This window comes from Anolis carolinensis, chromosome 3 (genome assembly GCF_035594765.1).
Source record: "Anolis carolinensis isolate JA03-04 chromosome 3, rAnoCar3.1.pri, whole genome shotgun sequence".
Classification (NCBI taxonomy): domain Eukaryota; kingdom Metazoa; phylum Chordata; class Lepidosauria; order Squamata; family Dactyloidae; genus Anolis; species Anolis carolinensis.
The window spans coordinates 6,384,334-6,405,534 of NC_085843.1; the positions used below are offsets into that span (position 1 = coordinate 6,384,334).

The following is a 21,201-nucleotide window of genomic DNA, read 5'->3' on the forward strand; positions in this document are numbered from 1 at the left end:
GGTGCTCTTGGTTCTGCTCCTCAGCTGAGGCCTCTCTGGCTTGGTTGGACCTGCCGGTAGTTGCACTACCGCCAGCACAGCCCTCAGTCATCATTGGAGCAGCTAAGCCCCCCCACCACGTCAAGGTGGCACCTGCAGACAATTTGGACAGAAAAACAAGAGAACTCATGACCATTCATCATTCACTGCACCCTCGCAGTGATGTTGACCGGCTATATCTGCCTAGAAGATCAGGGGGCAGAGGACTCTTACAAGTAAAGCAAGCAGTCAAAGAAGAAGAACATGCCCTGGCAGAATATGTCAAGCAAAGTGAAGAACCTGCTTTGATTGAAGTCAAAAATCAGAAACTCCTCAAAACACAGCAGACAAAAAACCAGTACAAGAAAACCGCACTACAAACTAGAGCTGACAGCTGGCACAACAAAACATTGCATGGAAAGTTCCTTGACAAAATTGAAGGAAAAGCTGACAAGGAGAAGACCTGGCTCTGGCTCACGAATGGGACCCTAAAGAAGGAGACAGAAGGCCTGATCCTCGCAGCCCAGGAGCAAGACATCAGGACAAAGGCAATTCAGGCAAAGATCGAAAAATCAGCTGATGACCCAAAATGCAGACTGTGCAAGGAAACCGACGAAACCATTGATCATATCCTCAGCTGCTGTAAGAAAATCGCACAGACAGACTACAAACAGAGGCACAACTATGTGGCCCAAATGATTCATTGGAACTTATGCCTCAAGTACCACCTCCCAGCAGCAAAGAACTGGTGGGATCACAAACCTGCAAAAGTATTGGAAAATGAGCACGCAAAGATACTGTGGGACTTCCGAATCCAGACTGACAAAGTTCTGGAACACAACACACCAGACATCACAGTTGTGGAAAAGAAAAAGGTTTGGATCATTGATGTTGCCATCCCAGGTGACAGTCGCATAGATGAAAAACAACAGGAAAAACTCAGCCGCTATCAGGACCTCAAGATTGAACTTCAAAGACTCTGGCAGAAACCAGTACAGGTGGTCCCGGTGGTGATGGGCACACTGGGTGCTGTGCCAAAAGATCTCAGCCGGCATTTGGAAACAATAGACATTGACAAAATCACCATCTGCCAACTGCAAAAGGCCACCCTACTGGGATCTGCACACATCATCAGAAAATACATCACACAGTCCTAGACACTTGGGAAGTGTTCGACTTGTGGTTTTGCGAAACGAAATCCAGCATATCTATCTTGTTTGCTGTGCCATACAACGTCGTTGTATTGATGATAATAATAATAATAATAGAGAAAAATAATAAATGTACCATATATTCTTGAGTACAAGCTGACCCAAATATAAGCCAACCAGGACCCTCACCCGAGTATAAGCCGAGGGGGGCTTTTTCAGTCTTAAAAAAAGGGCTGAAAAACTAGGCTTATACTCGAGTATATACAGTACTTATGCAAGGCAATTTGACTTTTCAGTTGTTAGACTGATAACCTAGTTGTCTCTAATCTGTTAGGAACAGAGATTATGCCAATGCACAAAAACAGCAGAGTTCCAGAAGTGTTTCTTTTCAGTGCCCAAAACATCTTCTTTCCCATAAAATATCTTGTTTCCATATTATGCTCTCAAGAGAAAATATTAGACTTTGTTAAAAGTAACAAATCTGGTTTACTCACAACCTTCATGTATTCAGCATACAGGTACATAACTTGTCAATCCAGTTACAGATAGGATTTGGAGTAGTTTCTCTGTGCAGATCACACAGAGCATCTTATAATCAAAAGCAACATGAGTTTGCTCTTAACAGTCTATAGTCTTTCTGTTTTAATGGAGTCTAATGTTTGGTATCTGAAATGGAGTCTGAGCTCAGAGCATTCCCAGATCTGATCATGTGGTCTCCAGCCCCTCCCACGACTTCAAGAAACATAGAGTAAAGGGAAAGCTGCATACCAAAACATACAGATACAATACGGTAAGCAAAGAGAATCATTTACAAACAAATTATTAGTGGAGGCTTGAAGAAGATTGCTCTTAACAGTCCAAAGTCTAATATCATCTCTCTCTATAGAGTCTAATCAGTTTGGTGTCTAAAACGGAGTCTGAGCTCAGAGCATTTCCAGATCTGATCATGTGGTCTCCAGCCCCTCCCACAACCTCAAGAAACATAAAGTAAAGGGAAAGCTGCATACCAAAACATACATAGTCTAATATCACCTCTCTCTATAGAGTCTAATCAGTTTGGTGTCCAAAACGGAGTCTGAGCTCAGAGCAGTCCCAGATCTGATCATGTGGTCTGCAGCCCCTCCCACTACCTCAAGAAACATAGAGTAAAGGGAAAGCTGCATACCAAAACATACATAGTTTAATATCATCTCTCTCTATAGAGTCTAATCAGTTTGGTGTCTAAAACGGAGTCTGAGCACAGAGCAGTCCCAGATCTGATCATGTGGTCTGCAGCCCCTCCCACAACCTCAAGAAACATAGAGTAAAGGTAAAGCTGCATACCAAAACATACATAGTCTAATATCATCTCTCTCTATAGAGTCTAATCAGTCTTGTGTCCAAAACGGAGTCTGAGCTCTGAGCAGTCCCAGATCTGATCATGTGGTCTGCAGCCCCTCCCACAACCTCAAGAAACATAGAGTAAAGGGAAAGCTGCATACCAAAACATACATAGTCTAATATCACCTCTCTCTATAGAGTCTAATCAGTTTGGTGTCCAAAACGGAGTCTGAGCTCAGAGCAGTCCCAGATCTGATCATGTGGTCTGCAGCCCCTCCCACTACCTCAAGAAACATAGAGTAAAGGCAAAGCTGCATACCAAAACATACATAGTTTAATATCATCTCTCTCTATAGAGTCTAATCAGTTTGGTGTCTAAAACGGAGTCTGAGCTCAGAGCAGTCCCAGATCTGATCATGTGGTCTGCAGCCCCTCCCACAACCTCAAGAAACATAGAGTAAAGGTAAAGCTGCATACCAAAACATACATAGTCTAATATCATCTCTCTCTATAGAGTCTAATCAGTCTTGTGTCCAAAACGGAGTCTGAGCTCTGAGCAGTCCCAGATCTGATCATGTGGTCTGCAGCCCCTCCCACAACCTCAAGAAACATAGAGTAAAGGGAAAGCTGCATACCAAAACATACATAGTCTAATATCATCTCTCTCTATAGAGTCTAATCAGTTTGGTGTCTAAAATGGAGTCTGACCTCAGAGCAGTCCCAGATTTGATCATGTCTTCAGCTCGTCCCACAATCTCAAGAAACATAGAGTAAAGGGAAAGCTGCATACCAAAACATACATATAGAATACAGTAAGAATCATATACAAACAAATTACTAGTAGAGGCTTGAGGGAGAAGAGGAAGGGGACTGAGGCTGTTAGGAATGGTGGGAGTTGGAGTCCAAAACACCCATGCCTGTCCCAGTGAGACCATATTCATAACCAAATCCACAAACGTGGAAGGTTGACTGTATGTTTTCCCTGTTTACATGACCAACTGTAAGCAATTGTGCTTAGTTTTTAACACTGCTGCTTAACATCACAATTCAGAGCTCTCTCTAGGTCTCACGTTTTGACCTACGGATCTGGACAATCCTGAGCTCACGGCGTTTGGGAACGTGGAGATCTCCTCACCTGTCATCAGGTGGTATTTGAGCAGCGTCTCCTTTATAAGGTCGTAGGTTACCATCTCCCCGCAGTTGACAATGGCATTGCGAGCGATGTTTGGCAGTGTCCCTGCAAGGACCAGAAGCAAAAGGGTTAGTTGTGGAATTTCCACCAAGATTAGGGAGATGTCATCATCATCATCATCATCATCATCATCATCATCATCATCATCCCGCCACCACCAATGCCCTCATTCTGGTAGTTTTTGCAGTTTTTATTATTTTATTCATTTATATCCTGCCTTTTCGAAATATTGGGACACAACAAAACTTAGAGGACATCAGCACAGAATTTTTTTAATAGTTGTTATGTGCCTTCCAAGTTGTTTATGTGATGTCTATAGTGAGGTTTTTGTTAAAGTGAGAATGATTGTATATAGAGTTGTTTAAATGTAATTGAGTCATGGTCATGCAATGTGGGCAGGTGATTGCATCATACACTGTGTGCTGTCCACTATGCCCAGTGTGTAAAGGGTTAAGCTTGTATTGCATCAGACAGCAGAGGCTGTGATAAATTGCCCTCTGCTTCCTATCTTTTCTCTCTGTCCCTTCCCGTGTGTGTGCCTGCGTGAGAGCTGTGTATCGTCTTGTGGAATTCCGTTCGTGAGTAAACTTTTGATAGATAGCTGAAGACTTCAGCGTCGTTATTTTTTCCAGTGCTCCTTCGTCAGCGATCTTCTGCTGCGTGTGTGCCTAGCAAATAGCCCTGACAGTTTTCTTCACTGTTCCGAAGGTTTGCCTTTGCCTTTCTCTGAGGCTGCATGGAGCGCTGTTACCTTCCCGCTGGAGCAGTACCTATTGATCTACTCACGTTTTCATGTTTTCAAAATGCCAGGTAGGCAGAAGCTGGGGCTAATAGTGGGAGCTCATCCCGCTCCCCAGATTCTAACCGTCAACCTTTTGGTCAGCAAGTTCAGCAGCTCAGCGGTTTAATCTACTGCGCCACCGGGGGCTCTCTGATCTATATATACATACATACATACACAAATTCCAAATTATAGAAAAGGAGATTACACCTGAACTTCAGGAAGAACTTCCTGACCAAAAGAAGAGCTTTTCAACATTGGAACCCTCTGTCTTGAAAGCTCTTTCTTAGGAGGCTTTTAAACAGAGGCTGGATGGCCATCTGTCAGGGGTGCTTTGATTGTGCTTTTCCTCCATGACAGGGGTTGGACTGGATGACCCACATGTTCTCTTCCAACTCTATAGTTCCAATTCTATGATTTTATACTGCACCCCGAGTCCCTTCGGGGAGATGGTGGTGGGATACAAAAATAAAGTATTATTATTATTATTATTATTATTATTATTATTATTATTATTACAGTCTATGTTTCTATACATTCGGTTTATAATGCTATTAATCTTCGGAGTTAAAGCATCTTATTGCTATTATTATTGTTGTTGTTGTTATGTTTATTATTATGTTTATTTCTACCCCACTTTTTCTCTCCACAAGGAGACTGATAATGAGATATTATTGAGGATCCGCAGTGGCTCAATGGGTTAAAACCTTGTGCTGCTGAACTGCTGACCTGAAGGTTGGCAATTCGAATCCACAGGATAGGGTGAGCTCCCATCTGTCAGCCCCAGCTCCTGCCAAACCAGAAGTTCGAAAACATGCAAATGTGAGTAGGTAAATAGGTACAGCTTCAGGGAAAAAAGACAATCCAAACAATCATGCTGGCCAAATGACCAGGACATGTCTATGGACAACACAAGCTCCTCAACTTGGAAATGAAGAAGAACACCTCCCCGAATGCCAGAGATGAGCACCGCCTCCAGAGCCGGAAATGAAAGGAGAAGCCTTTGCCTTTGTATTTGTGTCTAATTGTATGTCATTGTAACAAGGCATTAAACGTTTGCCTGTGTCTATTTACATGCTGTAATCCGCTCTGAGTCCTCCCGGGGAGAAGGATGGAATATAAATAAAGTGAAAGGGGCCACAGTGGTGCGATGGGTTAAACTCTTGTGCTGCTGAACTGCTGACCTGTTCAGAGCCGGAAATGAAAGGAGAGGCCTTTGCCTTTGTATTTGTGTCTGATTGTATGTCATTGTAACAAGGAAGATAGCTTACCCTTCCAGAGGCCTCTGACTCCTTCCTCCCTGGCGATCGTCCGGTAGGCATCCACGGTCCCGTTGTACTTCTTGGGTCCGCCTGCGAGGCCGATGTGTGCTTGGAAGCGCACTTTCACCACATCCGTGGGCTGGGCACATGTGACCGCCATGGCTCCAGTGGTGCAACCAGCGAGCAATCGGGTGAGGATGCTGGCATCTGTGGTGGGAAGTGGGTAGGAGAGAAAGAAGGATATTTCGATGTACGTATGGGATGAATGAATGAGAGAGTAAGTGTTCACTTGGTACCAAATTGCTGTATTATTTTAAATGCTGAATAAAAGTTACATAAAACTGGGCCGGGCTGTGGCGCAGCTGGTTAATAACCAGCTGCAATAAATCACTACTGAGTTTGAAACCAGCCCGGTGTGATGTCTCATGGGCCTTGTAGTCCCGTTCCTAGTACTATTGTGGCAGACGAAGAGGAAAACATGGGATTTACACCATTTCAGCCAGAAATGGAGCCCTTGCACCTGCAGGATGTTTGCCCTCAAGAAGTTAGCCAAACAAGCCTTGGGCAGAATTCTCCCCCGTTTTCTCGAAAGGACAATTATAATAAAGATAGAGGCGTTAGGGAGGCGAATCGCCGAAGCGCCAGAATCGCAGCCAAACAGTTAGCTGATTAGGTCTGCTTCCCTTGGGAAATTCTAAGGAGTCATGCATCTGGACAGAGATGAGTTTCACTTCTAGTTCTCCAGGGAAAGTGTTCTTCTGGCGGGAAAACAAGATCCTATATAGGGTTTTGCCCGCAAGGGGAACCTTGCGGAGTCAATTCGTCAGCTTGAGGAGTGAGATCGTGTGTAGACTTGGTACTCCAGTTCCCTGTTTCCCGGATCAAGTTTCCAGCCCTGCCTTGTTCCACGGACTTCTATGGACTCAGTTCTTGTTTCATGTTTGCCTTGTTTCAAGTTTGATCTTGCCAAGTTTCAAGTCTTGCCTTGTCTTGCGTTTTAAATCACGGACCTTGCTTCCTAGATTCAAGCCTTGTTTTCCAGTTTCCTTCGGATTTACCTTAAGCCTCGAAAGACTATGGACAGTTCCCCACACTATTGCTTGCCAAATAGTGTGTGTTTCGGTCAAGTGGATTATAACTTTGGACTCTAATATCACATATTGGACATTGTTTTCCTGGACTATATCTGACCTTTCCTGAAAGGTCTACTACTGAACTATATTCTACACTTGTTTTTATTGACTTTATATATTTCCTTAATAAAGATATTAGATAGATTCTGGTCTCTGCGCATGGTTATTGGTGTTCTGTAGCCTGGGTCCTGACACCCGGGTCGGATTGAGTGCCCAACCATTAAATAGCCTAGTTTGTATTGCGCCAAATTGCTGTGTGTGTGTGTGTAAAAAAATCCTTGCAAAGTTATTTAAAAAGGAGCTAAGCTTTTTGCAGAGGCAGGCCACACCTCAAACAATGTATCGGTTTGCTGGCAGATGGCTGGGTTTTTCAGTTGGGAATCTGGGCTTCCAGGGAGAGAACAGAAAAGGCAGGCTCTCTAGCTACGGTCAAGTAGCAGTTTGAATATGCTATGCTGGATATATTGAACGCTGATTGATTAGTTATTGATCTTATGCAACTACATGGACATCGTACGATTACAGAACTGTTTTATATTTCAACTCAACAAGCAAGAGTAAAGTTCCTTTGTTCTTTCAATTCCTCTGCCTGGTCTGAGTTTTTGCACATGGTGTTAACTGGACGCTGCTGGTTCCGCTATACTCTCACCCTAACAGTTTGTTGTTTACCTAAGCAACCTGAAAGACAGTTGCATCTATCAAGTAGGGAAATTTGGGGACCGCTTATGCGGGGAGGCTAATTTAACTACCGTATATACACGAGTATAAGCTGACCCGAATATAAGCCGAGGTACCTAATTTTAACACAAAAAAAACTGGGAAAACATTGACTCCAGTATAAGCCGAGATACCAAGAAAATTACATTAATTGAGGCATCAGTAGTTTAAATGTTTTTGAATCTTTACATCAAACTGTAATTTAAGATATGATTGTTCAACTCTGATTAAATCATTATTTTCATCTTCTTCAATGTAAATTTATTTTATTTTATTTATTACATCACTTCTACCCCGCCCTTCTCACCCATCAGGGGACTCGGGGTGGCTTATAATATAAACATACACATCAAAAACAGTTTACATCAGATTTTAAAACCCATCGAGATTAAAAATTACAATAAAATTAAGAGTATACATTAAAAATATGCATAAATGTGCTTATGTATCCTTTTAATAATAATAGAGTAAAATAATAAATGTAATAATAATATAATAATAAATGCAATAAAATAATAAATGTAATAATAATATAATAAATGCAATAAAATAATAAATGTAATAATAATAATAAAATAGAGTAAAAATGTAAAAGTAACAATGAGTAAAATAATAAATGTAATAATAATAATAATTAATACAGTAAAATAATAAATGTAACAATACCAATAATAATAGAGAAAAATAACAAATATACCATATATACTTGAGTATAAGCCGACCTGAATATAAGCCCACCAGGACCCTCACCTGAGTATAAGCCGAGGAGGTTTTTTTTTTTCAGTCCTAAGAAAGGGCTGAAAAACTAGGCTTATACTAGATTATATACAGTAATTTACGGCACCATAAAACTGTGCGGAAGAATGAGGAAGTACTCCATCAAGGACTCGGTGTCACAGTGGATGATGAAGCAGCAGCTCCCCCTGTGGCCGGAATCGAGCATACCCTCATGAAGCCAGAAGCTGGAGAATGTTAAATTGCCTCTGTGTCTCTGTCTATATATGTCATATATCACATGGCTTTGAATTTTTGCCATGTATGTGTACATTGTGATACCCCCTGAGTCCTCTTCGGGGTGAGAAGGGTGGAATATAAATACTGCAGTAGGAAGTTGTTTGGAAGCTTCCCTCTCGTTCCGAATGCAATGCCAACCAGATCTCGGGGGTCTTGGCCGCGTCAGACTTACTGTCGGACCCCTTGGGGGTGTAGAACTGCTTCACGGAGTCGTACAGCCCGATGCGGATGGAGGCGAAGCTCATCTGGCGCTGGAGTCCGGCCACCAAGCCGTTGTAGAGACTCCGGGGCCCTTCCATCTTGACCATGGTGGTGATGGTGCCAAAGACGCCCTTGTACCGGACATCCTTGGCCGCTCTGGAGGACTTGGATTCTCCTTGGATCTTCAAGGAAAATAGAGATTACACTAGTGGTTCTCAACCTTCCTAATGCCGTGGCCCTTTAATACAATTCCTCATGTCGTGGTGACCCCCAAACATACAATTATTTTTGTTGCTACTTCATAACTACTCTTACGAATCATCATGTAAATATCAGATATTCAGGATGTATTTTCATTTGGCACAAATACCCAATAAGCCCAAATTTGAATACTGGTGAGGTTGGGGGGGATTGATTTTGTCATTTGAGAGCTATAGTTGCTGGGATTTATAGTTCACCTACAATCAAAGAGCCCCTTGAACCCCACTGTAACGACGACCAACAGACTGTAGTGAGAAGTTTACTTTTCCTTTGATATGTAGCATAGCTTGTCTTAAATATATATGTAACAGAGGCTTGGATGTAAGAAAACTGTAATAAGTTTATTGATGTACAGAAGCTTAACGGTTTCAGTGTTTCTTCACTCTTAGAGGTACATTTCTTTAATGGTTACATTGATAACATTCCATGAAACAACTCTCAAGGGGACTATTCCTTCCACTAAACAGGTTTTAAACTTTCCCCCTCTAAACTGATGTTTCTTGCTTTAACTGATCACTCTATGCGCTAGCTAACTCTATTTTTCTGTTAACTTTGTTACAGTACAGACTCCTACTGGGATTTTCTTCCCTTTGTTGCTCAAACCCTAACTATTAACATAAATAAGTCAACTTGACCTATTCAAACTACACAGGCTAGAGGCTTAAACTTTCCTGATTCTCAGCACCGTAGAACCAGCCTTCCCTGTGGTTCCCTGACCACAGACTGACTACTTTTTAAAAATATGCCTCCTCTTGCCAAGTGGCAGTTGGCTCCTCCCTTGTTTCTATGGCAAAGCATCTCAGAATGAGCTGAGCTGGCTACCATCCCCCAAGTAATGCTATCTCAAATACTTACCCTTTTAAAACATCTTCCTATAATTAAGCATAATTAAATTAAAATTCACACTTCACCACACCCACCAACGATAGAATTGGGCCAAACTTGGCACTCAGAACTCCCATGCCCAACAGAAAATACTGGAAGAGTTTGGTGAGCATTGACCTTGAGTTTGGGAGTTCAAACGATGAGAGATCACCGTAGACTCAAACGATGATGGATCTGGTCCAAATTTGGAACAAATACTCAATATGCCCAAATGTGAACACTGGTAGAGTTTGGGAGAAATAGACCTTGACATTTAGGAGTTGTAGTTGCTGGGATTTATAGTTCACCTACGATCAAAGAGCCCCCTGAACCCCACCAACAATAGAATTGGGTCAAAGGACAGGCGGAGAGCTCTTCAGCATTCTTTGCCAAAGGGATCACCAAAGACCATATGTGTTTTCTGATGGTCTTTGTGAGGACTTGTAAAAGAGGCACCACGATGTGGTTAGTTAACTGGAAATGACATGTGTCGACAGCTGATTGGCTGAGCCTGTCAGGAGCCAAAATTCCAATTGGCTGCTGTCTCCAGCTTGGTGCTGAGGCAAACGGTTTTAACGGCCACTTTTTTCTGTCCAAATTGTCCAATTCCGCCTGTGTCCAGTTTATAATGTCAGCAGTATATCTTATGACAGGTATGGCCCAGGTGTTTATGGCTTTGATGTTAATTATTATTATTATTATTATTATTATTATTATTATTATTATTGTGCGGGAACTGAGCCAACCTCCAGTACGTTGTTCAAAGAAAAATTAAGCGCTATGAGCAGAATACATAAATCAATTTTTCTAAATCTTCTCTTCTTTCTTTTATGCTTTCACCGCCCCCTTACAGTTATATCATTGGGGGGCCATCACCTCCCCCCTGGATCACTGCAGCGCCCACCAGGGGGCGGTAGCACCCACTTTGGGAACCACTGATCTAAACTATATAAATTAATGCCGTTTAATGCCACTTTAACCACCATGGCTCAATGCTATGGAATCCCTGTGAGTTCTAGTATGATGAGAACTCTCTGGCAGAGAAGGCTCAAGGCCTTGTAAAACGGCAGCTCCCAGGATCCCAGAACATGGCCCTTTGGCAGGTAAAGTGGTTTCAAGTGGGAGTCATTCTGCATTCTTACCTGGAGCCGGACTTTAGCCGTGTCCAGAGGGAAGGTGCAGAGGTCAGCAATGCAGGCCGCCGTGCCAGCGCTGAGGAACTTGACCGTGGCCGAAGGAGGCATCTCTGTGGGTTTGAGGCCAACCATCCTGGTCTCCTCAACTGAAGGGACTCAGCCGGAGCTACATTCAGTCTGCGGCTGCTGTGCTGAGAAATAGCTTTGTCCTGGGAGGGAGAAAATATACATTATTTGTATAGTATAGCCCCAGATCTGCAGGGATATGTTTCCTAACTTTGTGTGAAATCATGGAAAAGAAGGACCTCTAGCCCAAGAATGCTGTAGTGTTATGCTAGAAGACCTAGAAAAGGCCTAGATGGTGATGACAATAACAACAACATCTTTTAATGCTGTGAGCTTTACCACAGTTTCTGAACCGAGATATACTCTGCAGTGTAATAACGTGTCAGAACCCTGCTACTAGAGCCTGGATGTGGCTCTGAGTTTCAGGGTCACTGACATTGATAAGACACCTGCGTCCCAGGACTCGGAGGAGAAACGGCTGATGGACTTGGCGGGGAATTTGCGCGGGGTTTTACTGAGCGGGAAGAGACTGTTCAAATGAGGGGGAGGGTATATAAAGGAGGGTTGGCCGGAGCCTCCCATTCTTGGCTTTTCTGATGTTCATGTTTCCTACAGTAAAAGTTCCTGGTGATACCACAGAGAGTCTCGTGTGTTCATTCAGGAGCGGCTGTGGTGAGCTGACACTAAGCCAAGAATACGGACACCATCCCGCTGTAGCGGTGAGGTGTAACATGCAAGTGGAGGATGAAGAGCTCTTGGGCGCCGGAGGAGGAAGGTCGGAAAGGGCCACTCCCGAGACGGACGCTGAGTTCCACCAGCTGGCGGCCCTGGCGTCATCCACCGCTTATGCCCAGCCAAATGGGGTAACCCAGAGGCGCGGAGTGGTGCGGGGAGATAGCACCGGAGGAGAGGAAGGTTCACCTTCCCCAGGCCCGCAAAAGATGGTGTTTCTGGAGGAGAGGATGTCGGCGATGGAGACCACCCTGGCAGTGATGTCGAGGGCGATGGAGCGCCTGGCGGTTTTGGCGGAGCCGGAGCGAGGAAGGGAACTCCGGGCTAGCTCAATGTGGGACGTGAGCATGGGAAGCAGCCAGGGCTTTGCAGACCTCCCAGCACCGAAGGGAAGGGAAATGCGAAAGGAGCCCGGTGCCCGGCCCAAGATCCAAACGAGCCTGACGCGGGTGGAGGAGAGTGACGACGAAGGGGAAAAGCCTCCGAGAATCCCGGCTACGCTCCCAACTGAGACCCTGGTGCCCCTGGCGAATGCCGGGCGTGGCACAGGACAAAGGGAAGCAGCAGCGGGGCCCACTGGCCCGCAAGGGGGCTTGCGACGGGCGGAGAATTGGGGATTGCCACCACAGGGACCCCTACCGAGACGAGAGGAACTAAGGATCGAGTTTGGGGGAGAGTCCTCTGAACTGGATTTTTTCCTGACCACGGTGAGGGGCTATATGGAGGACAATGCCCACACTTTTAGAACGGAATCCAGCCGGGTACGGGCCATTGGTGCAGTGTTGAAGAGGGGAGCGGCCAGCTGGTACGTTCAACTACACGCGCGGCGCGACCCATGTCTGGGGTCACTCCGACGCTTTATGGGGGCCCTGGAGACCCGTTTCCGAGATCCACTGGAGCAGATCCGGGCGAGGGAGGAGTTGAAGACCGTCTCCCAGGGGCAGAGGTCGGTATCTGAGTATGCGGAGGAGTTCCAATGCCTCGCTGAAAAGGTGCCGGAATGGTCTGCAGTGACAAAGATAGAACTCTTCAAAGAGGGGCTCAGGCGGGAGATCCTCTCCTGGGCGGTGCATCGTGATGAGCCTGACACACTGCGCGGATGGATTCAGCTGGCGGGGCGCATCGAGACATCGCTGGCCCAGGCGAGGAGGCACCGAGGAGGGCTACAGCAGCGGCCGCAGATGAAAGAGGGGAGCCGGAAGGAGGGATCAACCCCAGCCGGGAGGAGAACGGAGCCGACAGGGAACGTGAGCACCAGCAGGAGGGGCTGCTTCGTGTGCGGCCGTTTGGGCCACAGGGCTGCCGAGTGCTGGCAGAGAAAAGGGGAAGGCGGAGGCCCGCCCAAACCAAGAGCCGTGGCAGGGAAACGCGCCGAGGAAGAACCACCGATGAGGCACCACTCGGGGGGGTTGGTAAGTCAGGACAAAGCCATGATAGTGGTCCCCATTCAGCTGGAAAGTGGCAGCAAACAAGCAACCTGCAAAGCATTTGTGGATTGTGGATGTTCCAGGAACATCATCTCCCCTGAATTAGCCGAGGGATTGGGATGCGAAAGAACGAACCTAGAATCCCCAATAGCTTTTTCGCAGTTGGACGGATCCACAGCATCGGGATCATTAGCTAAGTACAGTGCCGAAGATGTAAAGTGTAAGATAGGGAGTTGGGAAGGAAAGGTGTCATTTGTGATATCACAAATAGCCAGCTATAATGTTATACTAGGCATGCCATGGCTGGGGCAGGCCAACCCGCAAATCAACTGGGAGGATAAGAGCATGATCTTCAGGATGAAGTTGGAAGGAGGGAGCCAGGAAGTGGAAAGGGAGCCGGGGAAAAGGGGGGAGGAAGACTCTATCAGGATAGCAGAACTGGCAGATAAATTACCCCCAGAGTATCGGGATTTTGTGGACGTATTTGATGAGAAGGAAGCAGACAGTTTCCCACCGAAGCGGAGAGTTGAAGTGAAGATAGAGCTAGTCCCAGGAGCAGAGCTTCCTAAGGCAAAAATATACCCAATGTCGGCTAGGGAAAAGGAGGAACTGAGAAAATACATTGATAAAAACCTAGCGAGGGGTTTCATAGAGCCTTCAAATTCCCCTCTAGGGGCGCCTGTGTTGTTCAGGCGCAAAAAGGACCAAACGCTGAGGCTCTGCATTGACTACAGGGGCCTGAATGCAATCAGTTCTGGAAATAAATACCCCCTACCTTTAGTGAAGGACTTGATCGCCCAGTTATCGGAGGGACAGATATTCACTAAATTGGACTTAATTGAAGCGTACCATAAATTGCAGATTAAACCAGAGGACAGGTGGAAGACGGCCTTCTCCTGTGCATTCGGATTATTCAATTATCGTGTGCTCCCTTTCGGTTTGTGCGGCGGAGGCGCCGCGTTCATGCAATTAATCAACGAAGTGTTGCATCCATTGTTGTACAAGGGAGTCTTTGTTTTTTTAGATGACATATTGTTAGTATCTCGGACTAAGGAGCAACACATAGAACTAGTCAGGGAAGTCCTGCAAAAGTTGAGAGAAGCAAAACTGTATGCGAAGCTTGCCAAGTGCGAGTTCAATAAAGACCAGATAGACTTTCTGGGGTATAGGATTTCCTCCCAGGGAGTGGCGATGGACCCTGCGAAGGTAGAAGACGTGAGGGGGTGGGAAGCCCCCAAAACACGGAAGCAGCTGCAATCCTTCCTAGGGTTCGCAAACTTCTATAGAACATTTATCAAGGACTTTGCGCGCCTCACTTTGCCATTAACGGATTTGTTAAAGACTAAAGGTAGGGGAGAAACAGCCAAAGTGAAGGCCCCAGGGGCCAAACTGACCTGGACAATAGAATGCCAGGAAGCTTTCGAAGCCCTTAAAAAGCGTTTTACTGAGGAGCCTGTCCTACAGCACCCTGATATGTCTAAAGCCTTTGTATTACATTGCGATGCGTCAGACCGGGCATATGGGGCAGTTCTGCTACAGAAAGACGAGGGGGGGAACCTGAAGCCATGTGGCTATCTGTCAAAAAAGTTTAGCGATACAGAAAAAAACTGGCCGATTTGGGAGAGAGAAGCCTTAGCGATTCTAAAAGCACTAGAGTGCTGGAGACACTTTCTGGAAGGAAGTGGAACACCGTTTGAGGTGTGGACTGACCATAGAAATTTACAGTATCTAAGATCCCCTCGTAAACTATCAGCGAAGCAAATTAGATGGGCCCAATATTTCAGCCGTTTTGATTTCAGACTCAGATTCTTCCAGGGGAAACATAATATACTCGCTGACGCTCTCTCTCGGATGCCTCAGCACGGGGGAGGAATTCAGGAATCTGAAGGGAGTATTTTTCTTGATAAGCAATGGGGCCTGGCAGTACTAACTCGAGCACAAGCGGCCAAAGAAAACAAACGTACTGCCATTTCCACGGGGGGAGGAGAAATATGGGAGGAAGAGTTGAAGCGAGCGTATGGAATGGACAAATGGTTACAAACAAACAAAGAAAAGGGAGAATTGTGTGGGGATTTGGTGTTTGTAAATAAGAAATTGTATATTCCTGAATGTTTAAGACGAGAAATGTTAAGGAAGTACCATGATAACAAGGGTGCGGGTCATCTAGGCCCCACCAGGACTATTAAACTGTTGGCCAAACAATGCTGGTGGCCCGGAATGAGGAAAGACGCCAGGGGATACGTCACGCAGTGTGAATTATGTGCAGAGGGAAAAACACCACCGGGGAAGCCCCAGGGGCTATTGCAGAAGGTGGTGGAGCCCATGAGGCCATGGGAATGCGTAGCCATGGATTTTGTAGGCGAACTACCCCCCAGCAAAGGCCACAGATACATTTGGACAATATTGGACCTATTCTCAAAACAGGCACACTTTGTGGCTCTGCCAAAACTCCCTTCAGCTGAAAAACTTGCTGATTTGTATGTGAAGCATGTATATCGCCTACATGGGTGTCCCGACAAGATAATTAGTGACCGGGGAGTCCAATTTACTGCAAAATTTTGGGGAAAATTCTTACAGCTGTTAGGAGCAGAAAGGAACCTGAGCTCGGCCTTTCATCCCGCGACCAACGGGGGGGTCGAACGTACCCAACAGACACTGTGCCAATTCTTAAGGATGTACACCAATTATAGACAGGATGATTGGGCGGACCTTCTTCCGTTTGCTGAGATGGCTTTTAACGGGGCCGTACATTCGGCCACAGGTCGTGCCCCATTCGAAATAGTATACGGACAGGAGGTGGCACCTTTCCCCAGGCTACCCGAGTGGAAGGAAGGGGAGGGCCAGACCGACGAGGAATGGCCGGCCAAAATCAAGCAAGGGTGGCAAACCGTGGTAGAGGCATTGCGGGAAACACAAAAGAAGTACAAGCTCTTTGCGGATCGTAGGCGCCGAGAGGGGGACAAATTGGGCGAAGGAGATCTGGTTTGGCTGAGCACAAAAAACCTGAAATTGGGGTTCCCATCCAAGAAATTGGCTCCACGCTATATAGGGCCATTCAGGGTAGCAAAAAGAATAAACGAAGTGACCTATGAGCTGAGGCTACCAAAGGACCTAGGAAAGGTACACCCGGTATTCCATTGCAGCCTGTTAAAAAAGTATAAAGGAACTCTAGACAGCGGAGAACAATAGTTGTGTTTAATCTTTTCCTTCCAGGACGAAGGGGAGGAGGACGCCATGTCAGAACCCTGCTACTAGAGCCTGGATGTGGCTCTGAGTTTCAGGGTCACTGACATTGATAAGACACCTGCGTCCCAGGACTCGGAGGAGAAACGGCTGATGGACTTGGCGGGGAATTTGCGCGGGGTTTTACTGAGCGGGAAGAGACTGTTCAAATGAGGGGGAGGGTATATAAAGGAGGGTTGGCCGGAGCCTCCCATTCTTGGCTTTTCTGATGTTCATGTTTCCTACAGTAAAAGTTCCTGGTGATACCACAGAGAGTCTCGTGTGTTCATTCAGGAGCGGCTGTGGTGAGCTGACAATAACGTGTCACTCAGGCTTGTGTAACAAGTAACAGGATCTTTACTTCAGTTCAAAAGATCAAACAGGGCAACAATATATTCAGCAGTCTCTCTGAATTCACACAGAGAACAGAGGGAATAAACAGTTAATGTAATTTTAAATTACAGTTAATGTAATTTTATTGGTAGAGTCTCACTTATCCAACATAAACGGGCCGTCAGAATGTTGGATAAGCGAATATGTTGGATAATAAGGAGGCATTAAGGAAAAGCCTATTAAACATCAAATTAGGTTATGACTTTACAAATTAAGCACCAAAACATCATGTTATACAACAAATTTGGCAAAAAAAGTAGTTCATTACACAGTAATGCTATGTAGTAATTACTGTATTTACGAATTTAGCACTAAAATATCATGATGTATTGAAAACATTGACTACAAAAATGCATTGGATAATCCAGAACCTTGGATAATCGAGTCTTGGATAAGTGAGACTCTACTGTATCTCGGCTTATACTGGAGTCAATGTTTTCCCAGTTTTTTTGTGGTAAAATTAGGTGCCTTGGCTAATTCGGGTCGGCTTATACTCAAATATATATGGTAAAACATATAGATATTTAAACATTACTATCAGTTAAAATCACACCATCTAAAACCCCACGTAGAGCGCATTGCAATAATTTATTCAGGATGTAACCAGAGCATGGACCACCGTGGCCAAGTCAGACTTCCCAAGGTACGGGCGCAACTGGCGCACAAGTTTGAGTTGTGCGAAAGCTACCCTGGGCACCGCCGAGACCACTTTAAAGAAGTTTAAACCCCTTCTTTCCATGGGATCCTATTGTTCCCACGCATCAAACCCCATAGGATACAAGAGACAGTGTTCTTATCGTGTCAGAAGTGAACCAAGGGTACAAGTTGTAATGTATTTGAAAGCACAAGCAAAGTTTTAAAAAACTTGGCATGATACTAAATTGTTATAGCTCAGCTGTCAGGATCTGGCCCTCCACAGGAGATGGAGTGGGACTCAGAGGCTGATTTGGATTTTGGCCTCTCCAGGGTTTGGATCAGAGCCCAATGACTTTGCAGGTGCCTGAAGTTGTGCTTCCAGAGGAACAGCTAATTGGGGAACATTCCGATGTTAACTCAAGGCTGGATTCTCCAGATGGAGTTGTTGTAGGGGAGGATGTGTCTTTTGATCGGAGACAATCTATCTCACAGGATAGGAGTCAAAGAGAAGTGCGGAGAAGAAGTAAACGCTTGGCTCTCAAGCGCTGTAATTAATAAACTTTCCCATGTGAAGCTGTGATTGTCCTGGATCTCATTGAACGGTAGCCTTGAGGTTTCCTTAAAGCAGGGGTCCCCAAACTAAGGCCCGGGGGCCGGATGCGGCCCTCCGAGGTCATTTACCTGGCCCCCGCCCTCAGTTTTATAATATAATATATTGTATATACATATAATATTGATAATAATATTATAATGTAATACAATATAACACTAATAATAATACCATATAATAATATTAATTATATATTCTATATTACATATAATATTACAGTATAGTGGTATAGTTCAACATAGTAATATATAATGCTAATATTGTGCTATGCTAATAATATATTGTATGTACATACAATTTGTAAGCCACTCTGAGTCCCCTTTGGGGTGAGAAGGGTGTGATACAAATGTAGTAAATAAATGCAGTAAATAAATAATAAATAAATTTTAGACTTAGGCTCGCCCAAAGTCTGAAATGACTTGAAGACACACAACAACAACAACAACAACAACAACAACAACAACAACAACAACAACAACAACCCCCCTAATTAACTTGACTATCTCATTGGCCAGAAGCAGCACCACACTTCCCATTGAAATCCTGATAAATGTATGTTGGTTAAAATTGTTTTTATTTTTAAATATTGTATTGTTCTTTCATTGTTCTTCTTGTTGTTGTTGTTTTTGCACTACAAATAAGACATGTGCAGTGTGCATCGGAATTTGTTTGTATTTTTTTCCAAATGATAATCCGGCCCCTCAACAGTCTGAAGGATTGTGGACCGGCCCTCGGCTTTAAAAGTTTGAGGACCCCTGCCTTAAAGGGACCTCGCTCCTTGTTTTCATTGCAGTGTCAACATTGCCATTCTTGGGAGAAGCATCTCCGTTCCTGTCTCTTGATCCTTGCCTTGTTCCCTGTTGGAGTTCACGCCTTGTGACTCTCGAGTATACCTCGCCTTGTTACTCTTGTTTCCATGCTTTTCAAGGAATACTCTCCAGGTGGATTACAGTTGTCGTTTTGCTGTGTCTTGCCCCTGCTTCCCGCAATTCCTGGGTGCTTACTGACTTTGACTCTTTGCTGGAACTCTTTGAGTTCTGTTTGTGGATTACAACTTTGAAAGACTTTGAAGAACTATCTTTTGAACTATTGTGGACATTATATTATGGACTACTTGCTCTATTGACTCTTCCCGCTGTTGCTTGCACACACACACACACACACACACACACACACACACATAACCCTCAATAAACTGCTTTGCTTGAACATCTGGCCTCAGTGTGGTTGTCAGAGTGCTCTCATACCTTTGGGGTGCAACATAAATGTCCTTTGACCAGAAGCTGGTGTAATGAAGCTAATAACGATTGCCACCAATTTGTGAAGATGCAACCACCAAGGACTCAGGGAGGAGACCTTTTACTTTTTTTTCTTTCTTCTTCTTATTCACTTTAGATGGTAGCGTAACTTGGTTTATAATATACTAGCTTGGGGACCCGGCGGTGCCCGGCTCATTTGAGAAACTTGTGTGCCAAGTTTAGTCAAGGTCCGAAGTTGTCTGGGTTCAGTGGTGTCTGTATAAGGGTGAACTACAACTCCCAGAGCAAAGGTCAATATCACCCCGATACCCTGCCTGTATGCATAGTTGGGTACGATGAGGCAGACTGCCAAGTTTGGTCCAGATCCGTCATTGGCCGGGTTCAGTGCTGTCTGGATAAGGGTGAACTACAACTCCCAGAGCCAAATACAGCTGAACTATAACTCCCTTTCCTCCCAACTTGTCCAATACGTTGTATTGGTAATGGGGGCTTTTCCCCCAACTTGTCCAATACGTTGTATTGGTAATGGGGGCTTTTCCCCCAACTTGTCCAATACATTGTATTGGTTATGGGGGCTCTGTGTGACAAGTTTGGTCCTGGTCCATCATCAGTGGGGTTTGAAGTGCTCATTCATTGCAGGTGAACCATAAATCATAGTACCTACTACTCCCAAATGTCCAGGCCAATTCCCCTCCAAACCCACCAATCCTCAAATCTGGGCATATCAGGTATGCATGGCAAATTTGGCCCAGAGCTATCATTGTTTGGGTTCATAGTGTTCTGGGTGTAGGTGAAGTATGCTGTGACTTGATGCAGGGTAAACTCCAACTTCAATCTCCCAAACTCCTCCAGTAAGTTTAGTTGCAGCTCAATTTTGCTGTTTGTTATACAGACAGAATGGAAAGGGGAGTAGGCGGGGCCATGCAAATTTCACAGCAATGGAGAACCCTGGAATGCCTGCCTGTGGTGGAAGAAAAAGCAAAATCTAGGATGAAATGGTCCCCAAATGAAAGCATTCCTTGGGTGGTGGGCCGTAGTGTTTGGGGAGGACATTGGCAGGGGTTGGGCTGTATGTTTATGGTGCTCGCTGTAACCGCAATGTCAGTGGAAAAGAGTGACTTGCTGGCTCATCAGCACTGGGAATGGGAGCCTGTTTGTGGAGGCCGGAGGCTGTCTGTGTGAGTGGACATGTGTGCTACATACACACATACGGGCTTTCACTTTTATTATGGATTTAGATTAGATTAGATTTAGATTAGATTTAGATGTGACAGAGGCTCAGATGTTGGAAGAACAATAACAAGTTTATTCAGGCACAGAGCTTAGTGGTTACAATGTTGTTTCTCACTAGGAGGTATTTTTATTAACAGTTACAATACTAGAATGAGATGAGTCAAACTCCCTAAAGTGTCACTTCTTTTACTTAAAGTAGTTAGAACTTCTTTCTCTGCTACTTTTAAACCGCAGTCACCCCCGTGATATGCGATCACAGATTCTCTGTTCCTTACCAGGACACAGACTACATTAAATAAGTCACCAAACTTATTTTAAACCGACTCAAAATGACCAATTGAGTCCCCTTGATCCCCTCAACCTAGGATCAATCTTCCCTGTGCCTCATCAGAGCACAGACTGACTCTCTTTTTTAAAAATCTGCACTTCTTCAACAAAACGGCAGTTGGCTCCGCCTACTTCTCCATGGCAACCAACCTCTGAGTGCTGAGATGCAATAACTGTAATACTTACCCTTTTAAAACACAAACACATAATTAAACATAACATCTGTAAACTGAAAATTTGTACTTC

The 21,201-nt window shown here is 44.8% G+C and overlaps 2 protein-coding genes across 4 annotated transcripts in view; one reads left to right on the top strand and one right to left on the bottom strand.

The window, feature by feature from the left end:
• The window catches only part of LOC100554915 (putative mitochondrial transporter UCP3), a 34,871-nt gene that overhangs the window by 8,505 nt on the left and 5,165 nt on the right, over positions 1–21,201 (bottom strand). For 2 of the 3 annotated variants that reach the window (XR_010004023.1, XR_010004022.1), the window contains exons 2-6: positions 11,057–11,259; positions 8,761–8,971; positions 5,734–5,931; positions 5,192–5,252; positions 3,625–3,726 (exon numbers count right to left, since the gene is read on the bottom strand). Coding sequence is in view for 1 of the 3 variants with exons in the window: in XM_003229550.3 (XP_003229598.1) it covers positions 3,625–3,726; positions 5,734–5,931; positions 8,761–8,971; positions 11,057–11,182 (637 nt within the window). In the remaining 2 variants the exon portion in view is untranslated. The remainder of the gene's footprint in view (positions 1–3,624; positions 3,727–5,191; positions 5,253–5,733; positions 5,932–8,760; positions 8,972–11,056; positions 11,260–21,201) is intronic. The other variant, XM_003229550.3, reaches the window with a different exon arrangement.
• LOC134297315 (uncharacterized) lies at positions 11,494–16,795 on the top strand. The gene is made up of 2 exons (XM_062974442.1): positions 11,494–13,260; positions 16,489–16,795. The coding sequence occupies exons 1-2, from the start codon at positions 11,713–11,715 to the stop codon at positions 16,528–16,530; spliced, it is 1,590 nt and encodes a 529-aa protein (XP_062830512.1). The 5' UTR covers positions 11,494–11,712; the 3' UTR covers positions 16,531–16,795.